This window comes from Myripristis murdjan, chromosome 19 (assembly GCF_902150065.1).
Source record: "Myripristis murdjan chromosome 19, fMyrMur1.1, whole genome shotgun sequence".
NCBI classification, from domain to species: Eukaryota; Metazoa; Chordata; class Actinopteri; order Holocentriformes; family Holocentridae; genus Myripristis; species Myripristis murdjan.
In genome coordinates, this window is record NC_043998.1 from 11,844,831 (window position 1) to 11,868,699 (window position 23,869).

At 43.0% G+C, this 23,869-nt stretch overlaps 2 protein-coding genes across 3 annotated transcripts in view; both read right to left on the reverse strand.

Annotated features, from left to right (window-relative positions):
* The window catches only part of ift140 (intraflagellar transport 140 homolog (Chlamydomonas)), a 33,423-nt gene extending 20,014 nt beyond the window's left edge, over positions 1-13,409 (reverse strand). The window contains exons 1-18 of one of the 2 annotated variants that reach the window (XM_030077764.1): positions 13,158-13,409; positions 12,353-12,511; positions 11,830-12,051; positions 11,430-11,551; positions 11,069-11,199; positions 10,757-10,932; positions 10,358-10,449; positions 10,165-10,271; positions 9,598-9,740; positions 9,273-9,476; positions 9,031-9,103; positions 8,686-8,777; positions 8,446-8,573; positions 7,754-7,871; positions 7,126-7,247; positions 6,909-7,044; positions 6,500-6,631; positions 671-918 (exon numbers count right to left, since the gene is read on the reverse strand). In XM_030077764.1, the coding sequence (XP_029933624.1) occupies positions 671-918; positions 6,500-6,631; positions 6,909-7,044; positions 7,126-7,247; positions 7,754-7,871; positions 8,446-8,573; positions 8,686-8,777; positions 9,031-9,103; positions 9,273-9,476; positions 9,598-9,740; positions 10,165-10,271; positions 10,358-10,449; positions 10,757-10,932; positions 11,069-11,199; positions 11,430-11,551; positions 11,830-12,051; positions 12,353-12,499 (2,393 nt within the window). In that variant the 5' untranslated portion in view covers positions 12,500-12,511; positions 13,158-13,409. Of the gene's footprint in view, positions 1-670; positions 919-6,499; positions 6,632-6,908; positions 7,045-7,125; positions 7,248-7,753; positions 7,872-8,445; positions 8,574-8,685; positions 8,778-9,030; positions 9,104-9,272; positions 9,477-9,597; positions 9,741-10,164; positions 10,272-10,357; positions 10,450-10,756; positions 10,933-11,068; positions 11,200-11,429; positions 11,552-11,829; positions 12,052-12,352; positions 12,515-13,157 lie in introns of both variants that reach the window. The other variant, XM_030077763.1, reaches the window with a different exon arrangement.
* Positions 13,410-13,558: 149 nt separating this feature from the next.
* Positions 13,559-23,130, reverse strand: telo2 (TEL2, telomere maintenance 2, homolog (S. cerevisiae)). Its single transcript, XM_030078221.1, has 20 exons — positions 22,449-23,130; positions 22,066-22,343; positions 21,402-21,470; positions 20,949-21,096; positions 20,721-20,823; positions 20,575-20,643; positions 20,349-20,490; positions 19,651-19,787; positions 19,332-19,417; positions 18,533-18,646; positions 18,309-18,397; positions 18,111-18,202; positions 17,604-17,720; positions 17,434-17,505; positions 17,146-17,316; positions 16,936-17,027; positions 16,725-16,824; positions 16,555-16,619; positions 16,182-16,297; positions 13,559-14,667 (listed from the first exon to the last, which is right to left on the reverse strand). Exons 1-20 carry the CDS (start codon positions 22,787-22,789, stop codon positions 14,549-14,551), a joined length of 2,520 nt encoding a protein of 839 aa, XP_029934081.1. The 5' UTR covers positions 22,790-23,130; the 3' UTR covers positions 13,559-14,548.
* Positions 23,131-23,869: the final 739 nt, after the last annotated feature.

A 23,869-nucleotide genomic window follows, 5' to 3' on the forward strand; every position in this document is an offset into this window, starting at 1 on the left:
ATGGGTCTAAAAATATCCTTCAAATCCCACTCAAGATCAACCAAAGAAAAGCCCAGCCCAGGTGATTATTGTTTAAAATAAGGGTACTCATCTTAAAGACTGATGTTTTCTTATGCCAGGATAGGCATACATAGTGAATAAGGCTGTCTCTATGCCTCTGATGTATTTGGTTCATTTGGCTGTCAATCAGTTGTGCCTATCTTGCAAGTGTGACAAACGAAAAGAGTGAGGTGCACGCAAGCAGACATTTTATAAAACAGTCATCCAGTACCATAAGCACCACTGACCAGTCACAGCACCACAGCTCCACAAACCTCTACTGTGCACAGTCACACACGCACAGGGGTCGGCTGAGGCAATGTTGAGATTTATGTTTTTTTGTTTGTTTGTTTGTTTTTTTTAAATGAACCTGCTCAAGCCCCACCCTGCAGCAAAATGATAAAAAATACCACCCAATCAAACCTGACAGGTTATGCTGGGTTTCAGCAGGTACAGGTTCATTTTGGGAACACTTGCAAATAGAGCCTGTTTTTATTTGGTTTTAACATCCATTTTGAGTGATCCCATTACAAGTCGGCAGCACTAAATACAGGTGTGAACAGACCTGATGCTCCCCAATGACTCAGACATGCACCCAGCTCATGAGCAGAGCAGTCACACACAGCCTTACCTCTTGATGAGCTTGATGGACTTGAAGGCCTCATCCATGTCACCAATGGTCAAGTAGAAGCTGAAGTTGAGCATGGCATCCCGGGTGGCCTTTTCACAGTTCTCAAGTCCCACAAAGTCCCTGAGGGCTCGTCTGGACACCATATGGGGCAAATGAGGAACCGGGGCTGAGGATCGTCTTGATGCCTGTGTTTGAGGTGGAGAGGCTGAAGCTGGGGCTGAAACCTCCGCTGGATCTCTCTCACCAGGCTGAGGGGGCAGAGTGAGAAGAATGTAGTGTTAAAATAGGCAACCATATAGGTCATAGACAGTAATTAAATTAAGCATAAAGTGCAGAGGAAATACAATACAAGGGAAATGAGAAATGTGGAAAACCAGGGCTTGGAGGAATGGGCAAAGGGAGACAAAACCACACAACAAGGAAACATTTGTGAACATCTATTTGTCAGTACAGGGTGCACGACAACAGGGCACAATCTATCGACTTCATTCCACCTCTTGTGCTGCTGATCACAATGAACCAAACAGGGTTTTTTAGGGCCCGAGCGCTGGAACAGCGCGAAGCCCTATTGTATTTGTAAGGTTTCTTTCTTTAGGGCCCGAGCACTGGAACAGTGCGAAGCCCTATTGTTATTGTAATGTTTTTTTTTTAGGGCCCGAGCGCTGGAACAGCGCGAAGCCCTATTGTATTTGTAAGGTTTCTTTCTTCTTATTATTTATACGTCTCTTTGAGGCTTAATTTGACCCCCTAAACATGCTCAAAAACTCACCAAATTCGGCACGCAGGCCAGGTCTGGCGAAAAATTTGATAAAATGGACAAACAGACCCCCAAGGTGCAAAAATGGGCTCGGTAGCGCCACCTAGGGACACGGAGGCAGCCGCTGCGGCCCACAGGAATGTGATAGAAAGACCAAACCAATGCCGAAATGTAGAACTCATCAAGCCCGACAACTTTCGTGCTCTGGCCCCCCACCTAAAACCAACAGGAAGTCCGCAATTTGCGTTGGAATGTTCACGTTCTCGCCAAAATTCCGCTTTGCACAAAATCTATCTCCTCCCAGGGCGTAAATGGCAGCGGCTTGAAAATTGGATAGAAGACAGAGGACACAGTGCTCAACAAAAGTTGCTAAAAACTCCGTCATTACTCAATTCGTTTGGATTTTATAAGCCCTCAAAGTCGGAGTGGCCAAAACCACAACCTCATTTTTTCCTATGGACTCTGGTGTGAAGAGGCAGAAACTTGGCAGGCACCTGGCACTAATTAAGCCTCTGGAGTCTAAACTAAAAGTCTGCCTGCTTCCAAACCTGCGCAGATGGAAAGAGGACGAAAATTCCTACAAAAGTATGTCATTTTGGTGTTACTGTGACCAAGTTTCTGGCCGCTGCGCAGACTTGTTTAACACCTTGGGGCTTTGGTGTGCTCTGCTCTGCTCTCTGTCTGGACATGTGACACGCTCTAGCTGCCTGCAGGAATGCCAATACACACCCATGGGAAAGCCTCAGAGCGAGCAGAAAACACTCTCAAACTTACACTGCCGTCGCTCCGAAACAGCACAAGATGGTAAAAACTTGTAAATACGAGATTTGTAGATCGAGGTCTTGTGACACATTTAAAGTTAAAATGAAGGCTGTCGCTCAAACGGTGACCGAGCTGTGCCACCTCAAACAGGGGTGGGTTTTCTCCATTTCTCCATTGGATTGAATGAGGCTTTGTCTGTCTGCCTACATTGTGGTCACACCATGACTCAGCTGCCAGTTCTCATGTCACACGCACATAGCCCTTTACAATAACCAAAAGGTACCCAAAGTGCTTTACAACTAAGTCATAAAAACAGTTCATAAAAGCAATACATGAAAAACAATACATAATACATAGAAACAATACGTAAGAAAAACAGTATAAAAACAATCAAGGGGAAAGTGCTATAGTGCTGCAGGATAACTTGAGCCTGCCAGAAGTGCACAAAAAGGAGCAGAAAAGGAACAATGAGTGAATCTAAAAAAAAGCTATGCTACTTATAATTAAAATGCCAATTTAAAAAGATAGGTCTTCAGCTTTGATTTAAAAAGGCCGAGTTCAGTAGTGGTTTTAAAAAACATGCACAGTAAAAAAAAATTGTGTGATGTCTTTGGGCATCAAGGTGACTATCAGGATGATATTTAAGCGCTTGTTTTGTAATGTAGGTCTACTGTTGAAGGAACAGAGGTGACATGAATCCAAAAGTATGACAAGGTTCTGCAGGGTTACTTTGAGCAGATCTGCAGTGTTTAAATGATTTGTAATTCATTTTAAACAGTCTTTTTTCTGAGTGATTGCTGGTGGGGCTTTCAAGAACCTTCTTTTGTTTTCTTAAACTAACCCAGCTGTATAGGTGTGCTAATGAGCATTGTGGGGGTTGGTTGTGCTAATGTGTTTTGGTGAATTGCCAGTCAGGCATGCACACATGTGCAAATGAGCATACAGGCTGAAACTTGATCGGCCATCAGCTGGATTGTGGAGTACAATAAAACACATTTTTTTGTCACTACTGTATACCAGCATCATTCAATCCATCCTCCTGTACTGTTCACCCTGCTCATGCTGTCCAACACTAACATGAACAGCTGGTAAAAATCACACACACAGTAGCCAAGATCACCAGCCATCGCACACCTAACCCCACTGAGCTCCACCACAGAGCAGTAATACACCATGCAACAACCCCGATTCCTCTCCACCCACACTTCACACTGCGGCCATCTATCTATCTATCTATCTATCTATCTATCTATCTATCTATCTATCTATCTGATCAAGTGTACCTCAAAGGATGACTGAGCAGTGTAAGGTCAAACAGGTGTGGGTTTGATCGATTTTTCCATTGGATTGAATTTGGAGTTGAATTGAGATTTTAATAATGATAGAACAAGGTCTGACATTTAGGGATATTTTGTGGTGCGGTCTGCCAGTGGGTTACACTGATTTTACAATGGCATGGAACGCGGCGCAGCTAGACACATTTGACGATGGGAAGCACCCGTTTTATAAACAACGAATGAAACGCACACACAGCATAAAATGGTCCAAGTTATTTTGGTTATAGCTTACCAGAGCTGTCAACTTAAAAAAAAAAACAAAAAAAAAACCTTGGAGTGAGATTTCATGGAGCGCGCTGAATTATTTTTTATTATTATTCTTACGTGTCATTCGGCCTTAATTTGACCCCCTAAACATGCTCCAAAACTCACCAAATTCGGCATGCAGGCCAGGTCTGGCGAAAAATTTGATAAAATGGACAAACGGACCCCCTAAGTGCAGAAATGGACTCCGTAGCGCCACCTAGGCACACAAAGACAGCCGCTGTGGCCCACAGGAATGCGCTAGAAAGACCAAACCACGGCCGAAATGTAGGTCTCATCAAGCCCTACAATTCACGCGCTGACACCCCCCACCTAAAATCAACAGGAAGTCCGCAATTTGCGTTTGAACATCACGTTCTCGCCCAAAATTCCGCTTTGAACAAAATCTATCTCCTCCCAGGCCGTAAGTGTCAGCGGCTTGAAAATTTAACAGATGACAGAGGACACAGTGCTGAACAAAAGTTGCTAAAAACTCCGTCATTACTCGATTCGTTTGGATTTTATAAGCCCTCAAAGTCGGAGTGGCCAAAACCAACACTTCGGTTTTTTCCATGGACTTTGGTGGGAAGAGACTGACTTTTGGCACTAATTAAGCCCCTGGAGTCTAAAGTAAAAGTCTGACGGCTTTGAAAACTATGCAGATGGAAAGAGGACAAAAATTCCTACAAAAATATGTAGTTTTGATGTGGATTGGACCAAGTTTGTGGGAGCTGTGAAGAGTTTTCAAACATTTTTGACTCTGGTGTGCTCTGCTCTGCACTCTGCCTGGACATGTGACTCACTCTAGCTGCCTCAGGAATGCGCAATACACACCCATTGTAAGAGCTCAGAGGGAGCAGAAAACACTCTCAAACTAAAACTGCCATAACTCAAAAACGGTAAAAGATAGCAAAATCATGTAAATGGGAGATTTATAGATCTGAGTCTCGTGACTCGTTTAAACTTTGAAACAAGTCTGTAACTCAAACGGTGACCGAGCTGTGACACCTCAAACAGGGGTGGGTTTTCTGGATTTCTCCACTGGATTGAATGAGGATTTCTCTCTGCCTGCATTTTGGTGTGATCATGCAGCAGCTGCCAGTACTCAAGTCAGTCACACACTAGGACATGCTAAGGGCGCCATCTGCTGGTGTTGGTTTTGTTTTTGCTGGAATTACGTGTCTTTGACGCTTAATTTGACCCCCTAAACATGTTCAAAAACTCACCAAATTCGGCACGCACGTCCGGTCTGGTGAAAAATTCAATAAAATGGAAAAACGCACCCCCAAAGTGCAAAAATGGGCTCGCTAGCGCCACCTAGGCACACTAAATTGGGCGCTGCGGCCCACAGGAAAGTGATAGAAAGACCAAACCAGCGCCGAAACGTAGGTCTCATCAAGGCCGAGATTTCACGCACTTGCCCCCCCCCACCTAAAACCAACAGGAAGTCCGCAATTTGCCCTTCAAAGTAAGAGTCACGCCCGAAATTTCGTGTCGTTCAAAAATTATCTCCTCCGAGGCCGTAAATCGTGGCGGCTCAAAAAGCTAATACACGACAGAGGATACAGTGCTGAACAAAAGTTGTTCGGGATTTCGTCATTCCGGCCTTAGTTTTTAAATTAAAAGCCCTCAAAGTCGGCGTTGCTGCAACAAAAACGCCATTTTTTCCATGGAGTTTGGCGTGAAGAGGCGCACACTTGGCGCTAATGAGGCCCCTGGCGTCTACAGTAAACGTCGCACGGCTTTGAAAATTATGCCACACGAAAGAGGACGAAAATTCCTACAAAAATATGAAATTAATTTTTAAATTGGAACAAGTTTGTGGCCGCTGTGAAGACTTTTCCAACATTTTGGACCCTGGTGTCCTCTCCTCTGCACTCTGCCCGCTCATGTGACTCACTCTAGGCAACGGACAGTTCCGCAATACACACCCATTATAAACCGTCAGCGGGAGCAGAGAAAACAGTCAAACTAAAACTGCCATAATTCAAAAACGGTAAAAGATAGCAAAATCGTGTAAATACAAGAATTATAGAGCCGAGTCTTGTGTCTCGTTTAAACTTCGAATGGCGTCTGTAACTCAAAGGATGTCCGAGCAGCATTACCTCAAACGGGTGTGGGTTTTTATCGATTACTCCATTGGATTGAATGTGGATTTCTCTGTCTGCCTGCATTTTGGTGTGATCATGACACAGCTACCAGTACTCATGTATTAGCGCAGTACTCATGTCACTCACACACTAGGACATCCTAGGCTTTTCAAAATAAAAGCCCAAAACTCTTTCCAACTGAAAGCACAGAAAAATACCCTTACAAATGGGAAAAATGGATGAATTGTCTGCGCTTCAATGACACAAACATCGTGGCACACCGGCACCGGTGCGAGGGCCCCCCAACGCTGCTTGCAGCTTTAATTTTTTTTTTTTTTTGCTGTTGTTGTTTTGCTCAAATGCAGCACAATGCACAAAGTCTTGGAGACTAAGGACGTGACTGCAGGCGACACTTACTTCTGGTAGAAAGACACCACCCCTCCGAAATAATAGCTGGGGTGTGTTAATGAGAACCAAACACACAGAGAGACATGCACATGAAATATGACAGCTTTAGAGAGGACTACAAACAAGAATGATAATGGGAAAAAAACAGGAATAAATTTAAATGAATTCCCAAACCCCATGTAATGCAAAAAAACCCTAATGAACAAAAAAAGAAAGTATCCTCTGACTTTACCTTGCAACTGAAATAATAGAAGGGCACATCCAGAGCCAGGAGGGCCTGTAGGCCTGCAGGTTTGGGGTAGCAGTCTTGTAGGAGGAGTCCATGCTCTTGAGTGCAGAAGAGCGTCACCACTGAAATGTCCACCTAACAGGAAGAAGGAAGAACAAGGAATAAGTAATTTAACTGGAAATCACTTAAATCTTATTATAATCGCTCAACATCCACCAGCTGTTGAGATTAATACAGCTACTGTACTCTGATAATGCACTGATTATTATTATGGGTCAAGAACACATGTTGTTTACTGCATTAATTGCATTTTCTTTACCAAAGAGCCATACAGTTTCATGAACATGAACGTTTAGTGTTAGCGCCATGCTTTATTTATTTAATTTACTGAATGTTATGCAATGGTTTTTACCGTATCCGAGTGACTCGCTGATAAGGATTCAGAGCTGATCGGCTCTGTCTCACAAACAAAAAGACGAGGTTCGCTCTCATCCCAGAAGTGAGATATAGGGCAGCGACCGCTGAGCTCTGTCACCTGGAACTGTTGCCTGAAACACAGAACAATACATGTTTATAACAAAACTCCCAGCAGACAGAGCAGAAATGCAGACAAAGACATCTGAAGTTACCTTTCACTGTCTTCCCGCTGTGACAAACCACTGGACGGCCTGCCGGTGAAAAAGTCAAAGTGTGTCACAGTGTCCATCTCGAGGTCATAGAAGTACACTTTGTGATCAGGCCGTCCATTCACCTGAGAGGAAAAAGATATTGTCTCAAGAATGACGTCAAGGTTTGATTATACTGGCAATCAAGCTTTACCTTTCCTTTTCAGTAGAGTTCACAGTAGAGTTACATCAACAGATTGCATAGCAGACATATTGGGCCTATACTGGCCCTCCATTATGAATGGAGATTCTCTATTGATCACACCAACATGAAACCTGCAAAATCTGCAATGAATATTTATTTTATTTTATTTTAAGCTGCCATACACCTAAAAGAATTTCATTTTCTATGAATTTTTGGTGGTCTAAACGTTGTATTCACAGTGACAGGAATAATATTTTCGGAATACAGCGGATCCTTGTAATTTTGTGGGATGAAAATGGCCAAATTTAAAGGTGTTAAGATCAGCAGAAATCTGCTGCAATCAGCAACTTTAATACAAAAATAACGATGTTGGTCTTCAAAAAGGCAAATTGGTCACACCATACTTTTCAGAATGGGGACTGGGAGAGTTGTATGTTGTCCACTCACCTGAGAGATTAGGATGCTGACTTGGTTGCCACTGGCGTTACATTTAACGGATCTCAGGGCTCCCAAATTGGCAATCTGGTCTGCCAGGTTCTTCGCATTACAATGAGCTTTGGCATCTCTGTGAAGACACACAGTTACCCTGGCACTGTCGCACAAAAAAGTACCTTCAACAAAGACATGTCATCAAACACACTGTTTAGAAGCTTGGAAATTAGCTGACATTCTTTTCAATTTTTTTTTTTTTTTTTTTTTTTACTAAGGCCATATTCACAAACGGCATTTCTTCTCAGCTGCCACGGTTTCTTTCTGAGAGAAACTGCACTGCCAAGCATATTTTGAGCTGTAGAAGAAAAATGGCTGCTGAAGATGTTGACACATTGTAAGCATAAGGGAGCTTTATATCAGATATTCCAGTGTTCTTGTTGTGATGAAATAAATGGAAAAATAAAATAACAAGAAGAAGTTGACGTCATATGCTGTTTTTCTTGTACTGAAAAAAAAAATCACACAGGTGGCAGTGCTTTTTGGCTGTTCTTTTAAGAACAGCTGCTTTCTGAGTGTTTAATACCCACTTCCCATAGGATTCCATATAAAAATAGATTGTAGCAGCTGGGGGAAAAGAGGGGAAAAAAACACTGTGTGTGAGCACAGCCTTAAGGAAGCGGCAGCAACATCCTATATCAACAATATACCTTCTGGTGAGGTCAAAGACTTTGATGTGTGCTGTGTCCGTGCCGACAACCAGGTAGGCCTGACACACACTGAGCAGCACAGGGTTGCCTTCAGTCTTGGAGAACGTCAGTAATTGCTTCACTGTGCCCTGGAGAGCAGAGAGGGGAAAACATGTTTTGGTGACTCAGGTGATCTGTTCAACAGGCGTAGGAAGCGGTGAGTGAAAACTGGCTAGCAGGTTCTTGGATGGGAAAACAGACCTGTGGCGTTCGGACCTGGACCCTGTTTGGTTCCACAGTGTAGAGGTTCTCATCATGCACAGCTACCACATGGGAATCACATGGGAAAGATCCTAGGATATCAGCGAGAGGGAGAAGGAGATAAAAGATGTGCAGAAATGAAAAGGAAGATAAGAGTTATACAGCAGAGCAAGGAAAACATGGAGAGGAGAGGAGAGGAGAGGAGAGGAGAGGAGAGGAGAGGAGAGGAGAGGACAGGAGAGGACAGGAAAAGGAAGGATGGGGGGCTCAGTGCAGCTTCAGAGGTGTCATGTATGTGCATGTCACTGTTAAAACTGTTCAATGAGCTTTTAATAGATGAGTTACCTGTGTTGCGAAGAGCTGTTCCTGCAAGCTCATACACAGTGACCTGCTTGCCACTCCACACTGTCACTGAGTCCTATGAGGATGATAAGACACATCTCGTGAACATGGCACACATTTATATTATTACTTGTCTCTATGCGGGTAAGGCCTTGGATACAGACCTTTAATATTTTCAGCTAAAGGACAACTGTCTTGTATGAGTGATACAGAGTAACACCAATTCTAGATTTGCTCCAGGTTACCTTGGTAACACAGACTCCTTTGATGTGTATGTCAGATTGGAGAGTAAGGTGCATTCCTGTGTTGTACTGAGCGATGCTGAGCTGGGAGGGGGTGACCTGCACCGCCGCCACCTGCTGGCTGAAGTGGGCCGACATCACATGCTCACACAGGATCAGCACGGTGCTTGAACTGTTGGCTGCCAGCAGATTCAAGCTGGAGCCCCACTGGAAATATAAAGGTTCATTGAAGTTCCTCAGCAGACAACAATAATAAATAAATCAATATGTTATACTATGTAATGATTTGGTTAGTATTAGCTTTTGTAGATGCAGCTCCAAACAGTACCCTTAGCTGAATGACATTTCCCTCTATCTCAGTGGGCGTCTGTAATTTCCACTGGCCCTTGGTGTCATTTCTGTTGCTACCGGGCTGCACCACCATCCTCCACATGGCTATCCGCCCGTGGCTGGTGCCAGCTGCCAGGATTTCTGGGGAGAACACATTTGTCAGTCAAAGCTAAAAAGATCTCTTGAAGTTTGAAACAAGATTTCAAAAGCACACCAAGATCAGCACTTTGGTAATTATAGTCAGAGACCTAGATTCTACAGGGGGTTTTGAGAATATAGTAAAAGAACATCTTGGAACCTGCTAATCCACAAGAATGTGCTTTAAAAATTCATTTTCTAAGATTATGTTAACTTAATGAAATGGCAACTTAAAACTGGATATGAAAAAAGACAGCTCTAGTGAACTCATGGTGAATCTTACATGACAATTTAACGTCACAGAAAGAGAGGTTACATTTAATTTGCAAAAATGAAAGAAATGGTGATGATAGTGGCATAAATAGCAAACTACTGAATTCATAGTGATGTGTAATTTTGCAGCAACAGATAATTCCTTCTTACTTACCTTTTCCAGCACAGTATGAAACACAGTTGATGATCTCTCCTCTCTCAAACCCCAGAGTCTCGTCAAGAGACAAAACATAGTTGTCATCTCTTTCCAAGTCCCAAAGCCTACAGAGTGATGGTGACAGAATGTAAGCTCTAGTTCCAAATGTGTGTGTGCTGGTCTGCATGTGTACCTGTGTGTGTACACTGACCTGATGACCTGCTCCCCTGTCGCTGTGATGAGGAGGCCATTCTCTGTCCAGACAATATCTGTATTCTGCCCACTCTTGCTGCTCAACTTGACCTGTTATGAGAAAAAATTAAATTAAAATAAATTAGCAGAATCAAAACAAAACTGAGAACTAAAACATATATCAAACATTGTCAATAAAACACTCATTAGGTTGTGCCGCATCTTTGGTTTTGTAAGCAGTTCACTGGTCATCACCCCTGTCAGGCTCCTAATGTCTTTTTTAAAAAAGACTTTTTCTATAGGCTTGCTTTCTAAAGAGCCTTTATATTAGTACACGATTAGAAATAAAACATCCACACAAAAAACAGGGTATACAGTAAATTACTCCCGCACTGGATCTTTCAGGGTTTTGGTATACCTTCATGAGTTCCTGGGCTCCTCCCTCTGGTCCCAGCGTGTACTGCGACAGCATCAAGGTCTCTGTGATCACAGCAAGTGCCTCTCTCTTCTCATGGTAGAAGAGTTTCAGGATGGAGCCCTCCACACTGAGAAGTGCACTGGTCTTACCACGCTCATCCACACTGTAGACCTTACCTACAAAGACACAACATGGGATTAAAGATGCAATCAAAAAAACTTTGGCTGCCCCAAGATATCTGATAAGTCTGTCAATGAGCACCAATCACAGTTACATAGCAGATGTAATAATAAATCATACAAAAACTCTTACCATCTGTGGTGCTGACGTAGAACATAAGTCCCTCCTGGGGGCCCATCTTTAGAGGTGCTCCCTTCCAGCTGAACTTGTCTAGAGCACTCTCATCTCCACTCACTGATGCTCGGGCCAGCTTTGCCACATCACTGTAACAGTTAGTATGCACAGTCAGCGACAACATAGACTGGCATTTAAACACAGATGACACAGCATTATCTTAATGTTTGAAAAATAACTAAATGCAACTGAAAAAATACTATACAAGTTGTAAAATTGATGAGTAAATGCATGAACACTGTGAAATGAACACAATCTCATTGCCAAGGGTTTACACAGAAATATAGCTAACTTTGAGCATTGCATCATGGTTACTTACTCGCCAGGTGGGGCAGGCCTGAAGATGCAGCATGTTAAGGGTTTGTTGTATTCATGCTTCACTAGATGGTTTCCCTGGAGTCTCCCTCTGGCATCTAGCTTCCATACTGCTAGCACACCCATCTGCACCATTAAATAATCACAGTACATTCACACAGTCAAGCAGACAAGCAGGTCAAGCCAATGAAAAGTTTGTATGAGGAACAATTCTCAAATTTCAGATTTCCTGGATTAGCCTCACAGGAGCCCCAGGGCTTGTGTCCTGTCAGTTATACAGACATGGTCCAGGTATTATGAGACTGTATGCACATTCGTCATGCATATTAATGAGGCTCACCAACATATCCACAAGTTATGAATGTCTGGAGTTGCTGTGTATGCAGTTCGTGCTGCTCTCTCACCTGATCCCCGGTGACCAAGCGGCTGCCAGAGCTGCTCCACTCCAGCAGTGTGATGGAGGCGTTATGTGTGTTGGGTAGGACTGTCTGATCTCCAGAGGGATGTGTCAGCAGCAGCACCTCTCCATTCTCCCAGCCTAGCGCCAGCACTGGCTTGATGGGGTGCCAGCGCAGTACTGTGGGCTGGTTAGGACGGTTCACATGGCAGCTCTCCACAAACTCTCCCTACAAGACAACAGGAATGATTTCATTTAAAGCAAGCTCTGTTAGGCTAGTGGTCAGTAGTTTTCACACACAGTTGACTGCACAAGCAAGAACAGGTGAGTGTAACAGTATGCATGATAACACACTGATTATGACAACAAAAGGGCAGGATTACACATGGATGTCGGTTGGTATTGATTTTTCCATCATGTATCCATAGCGGCCAAGTTTACACAAGAACACTGCCAAACCAGTACACTTTCTTACTGCAACAATACACTTCCACAGAGTGTGAACAGTTGGTTCTTGAGGAGCTTTGTACCTGCTGCAGGTAGAGGTCCACGTTGCCTCCAGAGGTGGAGCTGCTTGATGCCACAGCCAGGACAGGCAGAGTGGAGTGCCATGCCACCTGAGAGGGCACCTCACTACACTCAGGGGCCTCAATGCGGTGGTCAAAATACACCGCCATATCCCTAGTGTTCTGCTGGAGAGTGACACCCAGGAAGGAACATGAGCTTGGCAGAAACTTACACATTTTTTTCTTTTCATTTTTCATGGCATTTATTGCTTTGACACTTAACGTTACCTTCCTACCACATATTATGAATGTATGTTTAGTGCCTAAGACATTTCAATCTCTGTAAAACGCAGCTTTGAATAATTTGTTGCTTTAAAAGAACTGCGCAAAACACTGCTGTATTTGTTGCGCAGGTTCATGTCCCTGCCCAGCTATTTATACCTGCTATTAGCTATGTGGCTAGCAATTTAGGCAAGTTAGCCAATTAACTCTAACATGCTAACTGAGAGGCTAACCTTGGCTATCTATCGCCATATGGCAACATTTCACATTTTATTATATAACTTATCGTTATTGTTTCACTTGTCTCACGGGTGCATACTGATAACGTTAGCTATTAGTTAGTTCTTGTTTCACTATGTTAGTTACCAGCAACTTTAATCGGCTAACTAGCCAACGCTCTCTAATCCACTGATGTTACGGAGGGCATTTTCCAACTGGCTAGCTAGCTACGCTAGCATTGACTGCTAGCCTGCTGCACTGGCATGGAGCGGAGACCAACCATTCTGCACACTGAATACAAAGTATGATCACATATCTGAAGACCCACCCAACAGACGCCGTCTTACAGCTGCTTAAACTTGTACCAGAAATCATCGATCATAAAATCCTGTGTTGTGTTGCGTTCCACTCCCGAGAGGAAAAAGCGTCTCTTCCAGTTGCCCCTGACAACAAACGGGAGGGCTGGCCTGGAGGCGGAGTCACGGAAAACACCGAACAGAAGCCGAGCACGTTCAACAGCAGACGAGCGCATCATGCTGTGATAACGGGGTGGGGAATCATCTACATCCATGCATGGAGAGCAGAGTCATTTCACCTGGTGTAGATTTTGGCGGGGATGAAAACCTGCAGGATCCTGGCCCTCTCCGCACATGATGTAATGTAAAAGAGACACAGCAGATACAAAGCCACATCGCTGACAGATTTAATCCACCTGAACAATGTTATATTTATCATGAAATGACTGACACATTTAATAGTTATGCTATCAAAATGGCATTTTATTTACATCTTTAAAAAGCTTCTAATAAGTGCACATTATAGTATCATAAGTATGCTGCAATAATTTCTGACCATATGATACAATGACTATGATGAAGACATTCCTTTTCTGTTCGATTAAGTGTTCACTGATGTGGTAGGGCTCCCTGTTGCTGTCCTAGTAAAGAATAACAACACATCCGCCTCTCCTCTGTATTATAGCCTATTTTAACCTAGTCTCAGCCCTGAAGCTCATCTCTCAATAGGGAAGAAAACACTCAGGGGAGTGAGGAGTAATGTGTGGCCTTAAACTAAGGAAAAGTACAAACACACAGCATGTATCTTCCAAAATATTCAACTGTTTGGGAACAGACATACAATAACACACCTATGCTCCTTTTACACCACTGTGAGGAAGGATGACTAGGATTTTTATTGTGTATGCATGTGACCATTCACAGGATGTCCTTTGTAAACAAACATCCCCAGTACAGAGAGATGTTCCCATACAGGAAAAAGGTTCAAAAGGACATCCTCATAACATACATATTATTTTTGGACAATAATGGCATAATCATCTTGTCTTTGAATACTCCACGCAGTATACTGTATGATGGGCATATACAGATATACTTGAATGTATATGTGTGAACATAATACACAATATGCACGTGTATGTGCATAGACATGTACACTTCTTTCCTTTGGTTCCAGGATATGTAGTAAGTCGGGCAGCACCTGCAGCAGGCACTTAGGCTGGAAGGACATCCTTCAGTGTCCAGGATCATCCACATCCGCCAGTCCCTCTGCCAGCAAGCATCCGGTGGGGTGGCACACATCATTTCCATCCCCTAAAAACTCCGGTCCCCAGGCTCGGCAAGGACTGGTGCAAATGGAGTGATGTGCATTAAAGCCCCATCGACTGAAGCTCTTTTTAATTTGTGATTATTGATGCTGTGATCATGACTTCAGGTCCAGGGCTTGTGGATCTAGTTGTTTCCTCAGGCTCTTATCCAACAGGACCAGACTCTGGACAGCCAGGCTCCTGCAATCTGCATCAGCGTCACTTTCAGCCACGTCTGATACAACAAAATACAACAGAGAATATTATTAGCAACCTTATGTAGTGGTAAACAATGCCTGTACAAGAGTATAAGCCACAATTAAAAAGTGAAAATAAATACAAAATGCTGAACAGACATATCCCTGCCTTTTTCTGTACACATTTTGCACTCCTAGCTGGAGAGCAGCACAGAAGTATGTGTTTGAGACTCAATGGACAAAATGCAGTAACATTCTATTTTTTAACATTCTGATTTTCTCTTATTTTTCACACATTCTTAACTATCAAAATCTGCTCTTACCGTGCTGTGCTGAATGATGAATCCCACCCGTTTGTAAACTGGTGGCATATTGGTGGTATTTAACAGCATAAGGTAATTTCCCCTAAACACTATAAAAGTGCAGCTGTTGTACTGGGTACAAAAAAATACCCCAATTGGCTGACTGGTGCTCAAATGAACTTAAAAAAAAAAAAAAAAAAAATGATTTTCCAGAGTGTCACTAGTCGTGTTACAGGAAAATGAAAAAGCCAAAATACACAAAAAAATAAAACAAAACTGCAATGCAGTATTATAATGCAGACCAAAAAAACCCATTAAAATTCATTTATGCAGATGCTGTTTTAATGCCTGCTGTATTCTATAGGCTTTATTGCTGTTATTTCAACAAACTCTCAAATGTCCGCATTAAAGTATTCTTATTTCAATAATCTAACCCTTATAATTACTCTAAAACAAAAAATAATCGAAATATTATTACACATTGATATTCATTTAACTCATTTTTATGTTCAGTTTTAAAATGTATTTGTCCATGTGCTGGACAAATGATTTGTGGACTGTAACAATGAGAATGCTTTTTTCTTATCTTGGTAAGAGTGCTTCTGACCACACCTAAAATTTTCTCTTTCGAAGAGAAAACCAAAAAAGAAGAAAACACTGGTGAATCCCAAAAATTAATGGGTACCAACAAAATAAGAACAAATCTTGGACACAAACAAAAATAACTTTTTTCATATATCACTTTCTACATCTGGCCCAGTCATTCAACTCCCATGCCATTGCAATGTGAATGTGTGATTTCAATCCTTAAGTGATGATGAGTCAGTCACGTCATGGTTAGTCTGTGCAGGACAGGACATCCTGGATCCTCATCGGTCTCCCATAAATGTTCAGTCCAGCTGTTTGTGTGTGTACGCATGTGGGTCACTGATGCAACATCCTTGATGGACTCACACTATGCACGTGAAGCCTCCGGCCTGAGCACACTTACAAGATACATATTTTGGAATAATCTTTAATTACCTATTTAAACTACGTTTATCACTTTAAACTCCTGCATAAGCACTTAATTCAACAGTATTGTAAGCAACTGGTGCAGTAATAGCTTAACTGAAACAAATACACAGCATAATTTTCAGCTCATAAAAAAATACAACCAGGGTTTTTCAATTACACTGAAAATCTGAATAACTAAAATGACTGAAAAAGCTTTGTGACGTCATCTTTTTTGAGCAGCACTGTTTAGTTACCTGCCAGCCACACTCTGGCTTCAAGCAGCTGATCACTGAGCTCCACCAGCAGGCTGTGACTGGGCATGCTCAGAAACACAGCACACACAGCGAACAGGACCCCTCGTCTCACCATCCTTAAACAGACAGATTTCAGGTTACATTTTAGACTGAGCTGAAACGGAAAATCAGCGAGTAAAGGCTCTATAGTCTGTTGCCGGGTTGACTAACATAAGAACATACTGTTACCTGTTTAATTTTACTGATAAAAAATATTTTATGTACAAACAACTGCAGCTATTTCTGTCTGCTTGCTAAGAACATTTCAGTACAGCATCTCTGAAGACCACAAAGACACATTTTAATGCAGTTTGTTGATATGTGCTCTACTTACTGATCAGTGTGGTAGCGCACCACCCAAACAAAGTCCAGCAGAGCACGACCCATCTGAGTGGCCACCTGTAAGAAAACACAGATCAGATTTATGCACAATGTAAGTGTCACAAAGTGACACTGAAGTGGATTTTTGAGGCCGCAGTAGCATTGATAAGTAGGTGGCGGTACCGGTGCGTTGACAGCTAGATGCATGAGGAGGCCCAAGGTGTGGATCAGCCTGCCCAGTACCAGATAATCACTGCCCAACAGGTCAAAGGTCGCCTGAGGCCTAGAAAGCAAAAAGCTAATTTCAGTGATGGAGCAATAGCGTTGCAAACTAAAACATAAAAACTATGTTGCATAAGTTTTAAATTGACACATCTGCATTAAAAGAACAAACCTGTCATAGTTCTTGAGCAAAGGGAAAAAGAAGTGCCCAGCAACAGGAGCATAACGGTTTGGGGTGACCTTGGCTGGAGGCTGTGTGGCGCCCTATAGCAACAACGGAAATGACTGAGGAGCCCCGCAACACACCTTCACAATAAAAACAGCAAACTAACTAATAATTAGACAAAAGCTCACTTGCGCTGCTAAAGACTACTCAAAGTACCTTCCTGAGGCGCTTGGTCTTGCTTTGAATCCGTCTCTCTACCACTTGTCGCCAGTGCACAGGGTTGTTGCCGGGGTATGGGGTCAAATCAGATGTGAGAGCAGAGCCTTTTGATGGATCGCCCTTGTCAGTGATTGGCTGGGAGAGCTCCTGGGCAGACAGCGCAAGGACCTGATAGACCAAAACAATAACAGGTTTCATCGTTACACTGCCTGTAGCAATTAATAATCAGCAAAACCGCTGTAGACTGCAAACAGCTGTTGTAAAAAAAATAGCTGCTGTTCTCACATCCAAGATATCCATCCGCTGACGAAGACTGTAGTTCAAGGAGTAAAACTCTGTGGTCAAATACTGGGTCACCTGTCAGAGAAAGCAAAGAGAATGTTTTAAAAATATGAACACTACAATAAAGCTGGCTGGTGATCAATAGGAGAAGGAAAACAGCTGGAGGATCTTACAGGGACACAGTCAGTAACAGTGAGGGCCACCATCGTAGCCTGTCTGAGAGCCAGGAAGCCAGCTATGCTGTATTTATCCTCCATGTGGAGAAGCACCTTAGTGAGCTGGACACTGATCTGAAAATGGTAAACATAGCATAGCAGCGTTACTGCAACATGAAACAGTATTGTGAAAAAAAGACAAGAAATTCCATAGTAAACATTAAAACTGCTGTTCTAGTGTTATCAAGGCACAAAACCACTTAAAGCCACATTGATTTCATGATATTGACAGGAACTGTTTCTACTGGGGAAACCAAACCAGTCAGGTCTGATTTTATTTTATTTTTTAAAGTGATAAGAGCTGGTGTTACAGATAAAATAACTTACCAGAGTGTCTTATAAAATGTAGTTTAATTCAATAAAGTATCATTTTACAATTGGTATAAAGTTAAAAGATTGGAATATAAAAAATAAAATGCACAGCCAAAGACTGACCGCAGAAATGGCTCTGAGTTGTTGTCATACCTCCTTGGTTGTAAAGACGTTCTTCCTCACCAAACCCTCAGCAGCTCTCAGACTGAGCTCCACACGCACCGCATCATCAGAGGAAATGAAGGCTGGATTGGTCGATAGATAATAAGTTTGATCAAATGGCCGAGTCTTTTAATAGAACTGCATCAGATGATCAAGGAAATCGATTAAATTAAATATGTAGAGCCCTACCTTCAAGACAGTCCCGGAGGTAGCGAGGTGGGGATGCTTTGCTCATCTTCTGATCGCCAGACATATCGTACGGAGCGAGCTCATCATCACTAGGCCAGGAAGACACTTGGAGTTAAAGCTACACCTATAGAGGTGTTTTACGTCATACACAAAACTAACCCCCCTGACACATTATATTCAAAAGGGATTAGCGCTGCTCATTTCGTGACAGAGCTCATCCTTACCTATCCAGGTCAGAGTCTGGGTCGGGTTTTGATGGCTGGGGTGTCGAGTTATTTTGGGATGATGTATCCCGAGAGGATGGAGTAACGTCTTTGGATTCTTCAGGGGAATTAATTCTGCAGGTGAGAAAAAAAAAGAAATATCATTAAGTAAAACCAGACAAAATCAGAGCATCAGTTAAAGAAGTACAACAGTTTCTTGGGGAGACTGGCCTGTCAGCTAACTTACCCATTAAGTGATGAGAACATCAAAATTAAAAATGAAATATGATCAACAAAATATAGCTTTTTTGCCAGGTTTGTTTTCGGAACTAAATCAAGTGAGTAACCAAGTATTCATTCGTTATGATTTTTAGCTGTACACAATCTCTTATCTGCCACCGTGTTCATGTCTTGTCAAAGCAGGAATCAAAGTCCTTGGTAGTGCAAACCAATATATTACTTTGTTATTATATTCTAAGTTGACATTACCAATCTCCAACACATAACAATCAGACTTTCCTGTATATTATTTAAGATCATTTACCGTTCTGCTTTAGAGATGCATCAAGTTGTTTTCTCACTTTTGGGATAATGCTAAAAGACATTTATCACTCAACATAGTGTAACATAGTGCTGAAATGTTGGTATCAGAACAGATGATCTACTGAGGATAAATGGGTGATTTTGGCGTCTATGTTCTCATCATTTAACAAGTTGACCAACAGGCTAAAAACTTCCTATTATCTTTAAAGTTGGGGCAGAAAAGAGCCAGGTATTGTGTGGGTTTTATCAAAGTGACACCAAATCAATGTTCACTGACTCATTTACAGATGCAGGCTCTGGCTGATCCTCAGTGAGGGGAGTCATCAGAGAGAGCAGCTCCTGTGTTTCTTCATCCTGCTGATACTATGAAATAGCAAAATACAATACTCAGATACAACCTTCATAATCTGGCATGTACATGCCTCGTAATTTTACATTTTCTTTGGAAATGTTTTGGCATTTCAAAAATGGCATCTCAATCCAATAATGAATTAAACAGAAACCACATAGGGAATGATCTCTCACTACACAACTGTCAGACACCAAAACAGTGGCTCATTCCACAGTAATGTATCTTCCAAACTGATTATGTGTACCTCAAATTTGAGCTTGATCCCGTTAATGTCCATGCGGGAGCTCAGACACTCTCCCACCACCATGCCCATATGCCTGATCCGCACCACATTGCTGTCGAGGTGGCTCTGCATGCCCCCCAACAAACACTGGAGCAGCTCTGAGAGAGAGGCACAATAGTGACTAATTATTTGTCACAATCAGACAAATAAGACACAGAGACACTTTGAACAAAGTTTCAGAGTTGAGGGGGTGAAGTGGGCAGAGCTACATGCCAGGCTGGAATTTAACAGCGAGAACAGGAGGAAAACAGCAAAATGGCTGGGTGCAGTGACTTGGTGTTGGTTTATATAATTAGCAGGACAAAAGTCTCCATAAAGCACAGGTTAGTTTCAGTATTATTAATAGGCTCTGAAATTGCTTAGTCCAGGTTAAAGATAAAAGATCCTGTATTTTTTATATGCTGAGTAATTTCCATAAACTTAGGGGCATTAAAATCCACTGAGTAAATTTTTTAAAAAATCACACGGTTGTCAACCTGAAATAGATTTTTGTCTTTTGGATATATGAAGCTTTCACGAGCTATGATACACCACATAAGATTTCTTGGCAAAAACATGGCTAGAGTGTGCTTTATCATGGTTGTTGACTCTTGATCATTTATACTGTGACTTCTGTGTTGATTTTGAGTGAGTCGAGGTAAAAGTGATAGGAATTGTACCTGGGCGCAGCTCCTGTAGCTCAGAATCATTGAGCAGTCCAACACACAGCAGTAACGCCTTGCTGACATATAGCTGCTGCTCTAAAGGTGTGTGTTTCACTGCACTGGGGTTGGCCCAAGCCTGGCACAGTGACCGCAAGACCTGAGAACAGACACAAATGCATGTGAAAACCAGTTGCTCATACTGGGATATCAGTAAAGTGGTAAACAAACACTGAGTGCTCACCTGGATGATCAGCAGTCTTCGCTCTCTGTCTGCTGCAAGATAGCCCATGAGGACTCTCAAAACTCGAGTCTGGTGACAAAATGTTACACAAATTAAAAAATGCTTCACCACATGATACACTGACAGGCTATGAGTCAAGTTCTCACCTCATACTTGTATTGCAGTAACAGCAGTTTGTGAGTCACAACAAACTGGGCCTTTTTATTCTTCAACACTAGATTTCCCATGATCCTGCCCAGAGCATCAGGCCTGAAAAACACAGAGGAGAGACGCTGGCATCACCCAGGCAACCTGACAGATGTGTTAAATGTGTTCCACTGCCCATACAGTCTGACAGGGGATGCTACGTATTCTTATCAATATCGACATCTTACCCGCTGACAACCTGCACCAATCCAGTGAGCACACTCTCCAACCATCGCTCCGGAACGTTCTCCAGCAGCTTCCAGCAAACCCTCTGCCACACCATGTCTGAGCATGTGCAGACAGAGAGCCGAGGAGCCATCACTGCCAGCACCAACCCTGTAAGGACAGACAACAGACGCAGGAGCAGGTGGAGAAGTCTGAGTGAACACTGACAATCAATAACATCAAGTAATATGTGTGTGCATGTTATTTACTGCTTTTGCTGCATTCAAAATTGCATTGTATTCTGTAAAAAAAATACAGTCAACAAGCTTGTCAGCCAAATTTGTGGCCATGCCTTAAATTTAGAGTTTCTGGCTTTTTGTTTGCATGTGTTGTTGGGATCAGTGGCAGTGTGGACATGGGTAATTGTAGTTAGGTCATATCTGAGGTACAGCTGCTCCAAATGTTATTCAACTCACCACTGTGCCCCTGGATACACACTTTTCCGAGTGTCTGTGCCACAAATGTCAAGGAGCAGTCTTTCCCATCTGTTGAAAAATACAAGTGACAAATTGCACAGGGTCAGAAAGGGCAATTTTGATAGTGTAACTGATGTATTAATCTAACAGGTTTATATTTCACCAGTAATCCACCCCCCAGTCCTGCTCAGGTTTTGCAGTTTTTCCATGGATATAACTGTTTTTATTTATATTTATTTTGGGGAGCTTTTATTTCGATGACTGTATTTTTTGTTGTGCGACCTCTGACATTTTGGTGATGCCACTTCCTGTGGATTTGCACGATTCTCCTCAGTCACGGTGGGCCGTGCTGATGAGAGGTAAGACTACAAGGCTGCTCCTGTCAATAGTGTCTTAAAATGTGCTAAAACCGCTAAGCTGAAGTTGCTGTAATGATAATATTGTATTTAACACAGCCTTTAAAAGAATAAATCCTGCCTGGCTGGCAAGACAGAGGTTGTCCTCATCTTATTCATCATCATCATCATCATCATCATCATCATCCACAAACACAACCCAGAGATAGTAGCAGAATAGAGTGTCAGGCCAGACCAGCTACAACAGCACAGCAACACATTTTGATATGAGGAATACACCACTTGAAACTCAGCAGCTGTTTGCACACCTCTGAGTGCTTGGCAGGTTCGCTCCAGCGCGGTGAGCATCTCTGCAGCCAGCAGCGGGTAGTACTGCTGAGGAAGAAAAAGAGGCTTGTTGTTGAGATGCAACTTGTTGGCAGTGAGGTCCGGCAGGGCCACCAAACGCCCCAACAGGGTCTCTCGGAGCTGGGGGGAATCGGAGGGACCTGCCCCCTGACAGTAGGACCACATTAGGTCAGCCAGACGCCCGCTCTGAAGGAATGTCTCAGTGACGCTGACCACATGGTCCAGACTTGTACTAGGTCTGCATTGGAGACACACAGACAGAGGGATAAGTGAACAGGCAGAAAGGCAGGGAGAACCACCTGCGGCTGATGTCTCATTTCTTTCTCTTCCATCACCACCTTACCTCAGTGATCCTACTCCCTCCATCAGCACCAGCAGAGCCTGCTCCGGAGGACCTCGGAGGAACAGGCCGTCCCATAACTGTGTGCGCTGGGCTGCTGTGAGGAGCCTCGGCCAGTCACTGTTGATGCTGCTGATGAGGAACTGCAGGGTGCGGGTATAGTGGGCTCTCCTGAACTCTGCCCCCTGAGCTGACCCGGCTGCAGCCCCTGCTCCTTCGTCCAGGAAGGAGTGCAGCGTTTGGAGAGCGCTGACGATGTCTGTGCCGTCCCTGGAGGCGGAGAGGGTCCGGACACACTGCGCCACCGCTACACGCACCTCAGTGTTTGTGCTGAGGGACTCCATGGCCGACACGGTACCGTTAACCACCACGGTGCCAGCTACATGCTTTTATCTCTTGTTTTTGAAATAATGCGGTTTCAAGAAAAAAAGCCCAGTCGACATTTAAGGTAACGAGCGCACACCTGTGTTATTGTGGCAGATTCTGAAACCTAGCTTAAGGTTTCTGTTAGCTCATGCGGCCAAACTAAACTAGCCTCTCGTACATTTCAGGCATTTACACTGTCAGTATGGATATAAGTTACGGTCGTTATAACTTTCTGTGTTTATTTTCCCAGTGAAAGTTGCAGGTTTGTGTGTCCGCTGAAAATAGTGCCAAACATCCCTCTTTGCGCTCGCATGTTCCTTTGTGCGTCCCATCAAAATATGACCGTGCTAAGCGAGGAAACATAAGAAGAGTTCCGGGGTAGTTTTTTTGTCCGGTAGGCTACATGGTGCATTCAAGAAGCCAACGTTTTATGAACACCGGGAAATCTTTTCGTTGTAATGTTCAGCTATTCTGTACACATGCAAAGTGAGCTGGATTGCATTTGGACAAAATCTTTATCACTCTGTCACTGTTGTCCTTGTAAACACCTCTAAACACATTAGATAGTCTAATAGGGCTTTGCTGAGGGTTGCTGTAGTACATGTTCACAGCCTGCAGGGGGGGCAGATGCTCTGGGGCTGGACAGGGTTGCGGAGGAAGACACAGGAACTCGTTTGGGTGCTGTACAAGTACAAATCACATACAAGACAGTTTTGTAACCAAAACATTAAAAAAGTATGATCTGCACTTTGTTGCATGCTCATCATGTAACACATCAGGGTGCAGCAATACTGTAGAGCAGTGGTTTTAAAAGTGAGGTCCCGGGACCACAAAGAGGCACTGAGGTGTTTCCACCCCACAGACACTTAACATCTTGAGTGCATACAAATTCAGTCTTAAACTCTTTAGTAGGGACACTTTAAGTCACATACAAAGTCATATCTAACAACAAAAATATTATGAGTTGGAGGGCTTATTAGAGGCGGTCAATGGGTCTAATGCACATCTATTTTGGTGTCTTTTACATGAAAAGGTTTGGGCAGCCCTGGTGTAGAAAA

Excerpts from the sequence above, each read along its gene's own strand:
- telo2 (XM_030078221.1), bottom strand. The coding sequence starts at position 22,789 with ATGGAGTCCCTCAGCACAAACACTGAGGTGCGTGTAGCGGTGGCGCAG. Across the intron at positions 22,344-22,448 it reads GAGGGAGTAGGATCACTGAG|ACCTAGTACAAGTCTGGACC; the intron begins GTAAGGTGGTGA and ends TCTCCAATGCAG. Across the intron at positions 19,788-20,348 it reads GCTACAGGAGCTGCGCCCAG|AGCTGCTCCAGTGTTTGTTG; the intron begins GTACAATTCCTA and ends CCTCTCTCTCAG.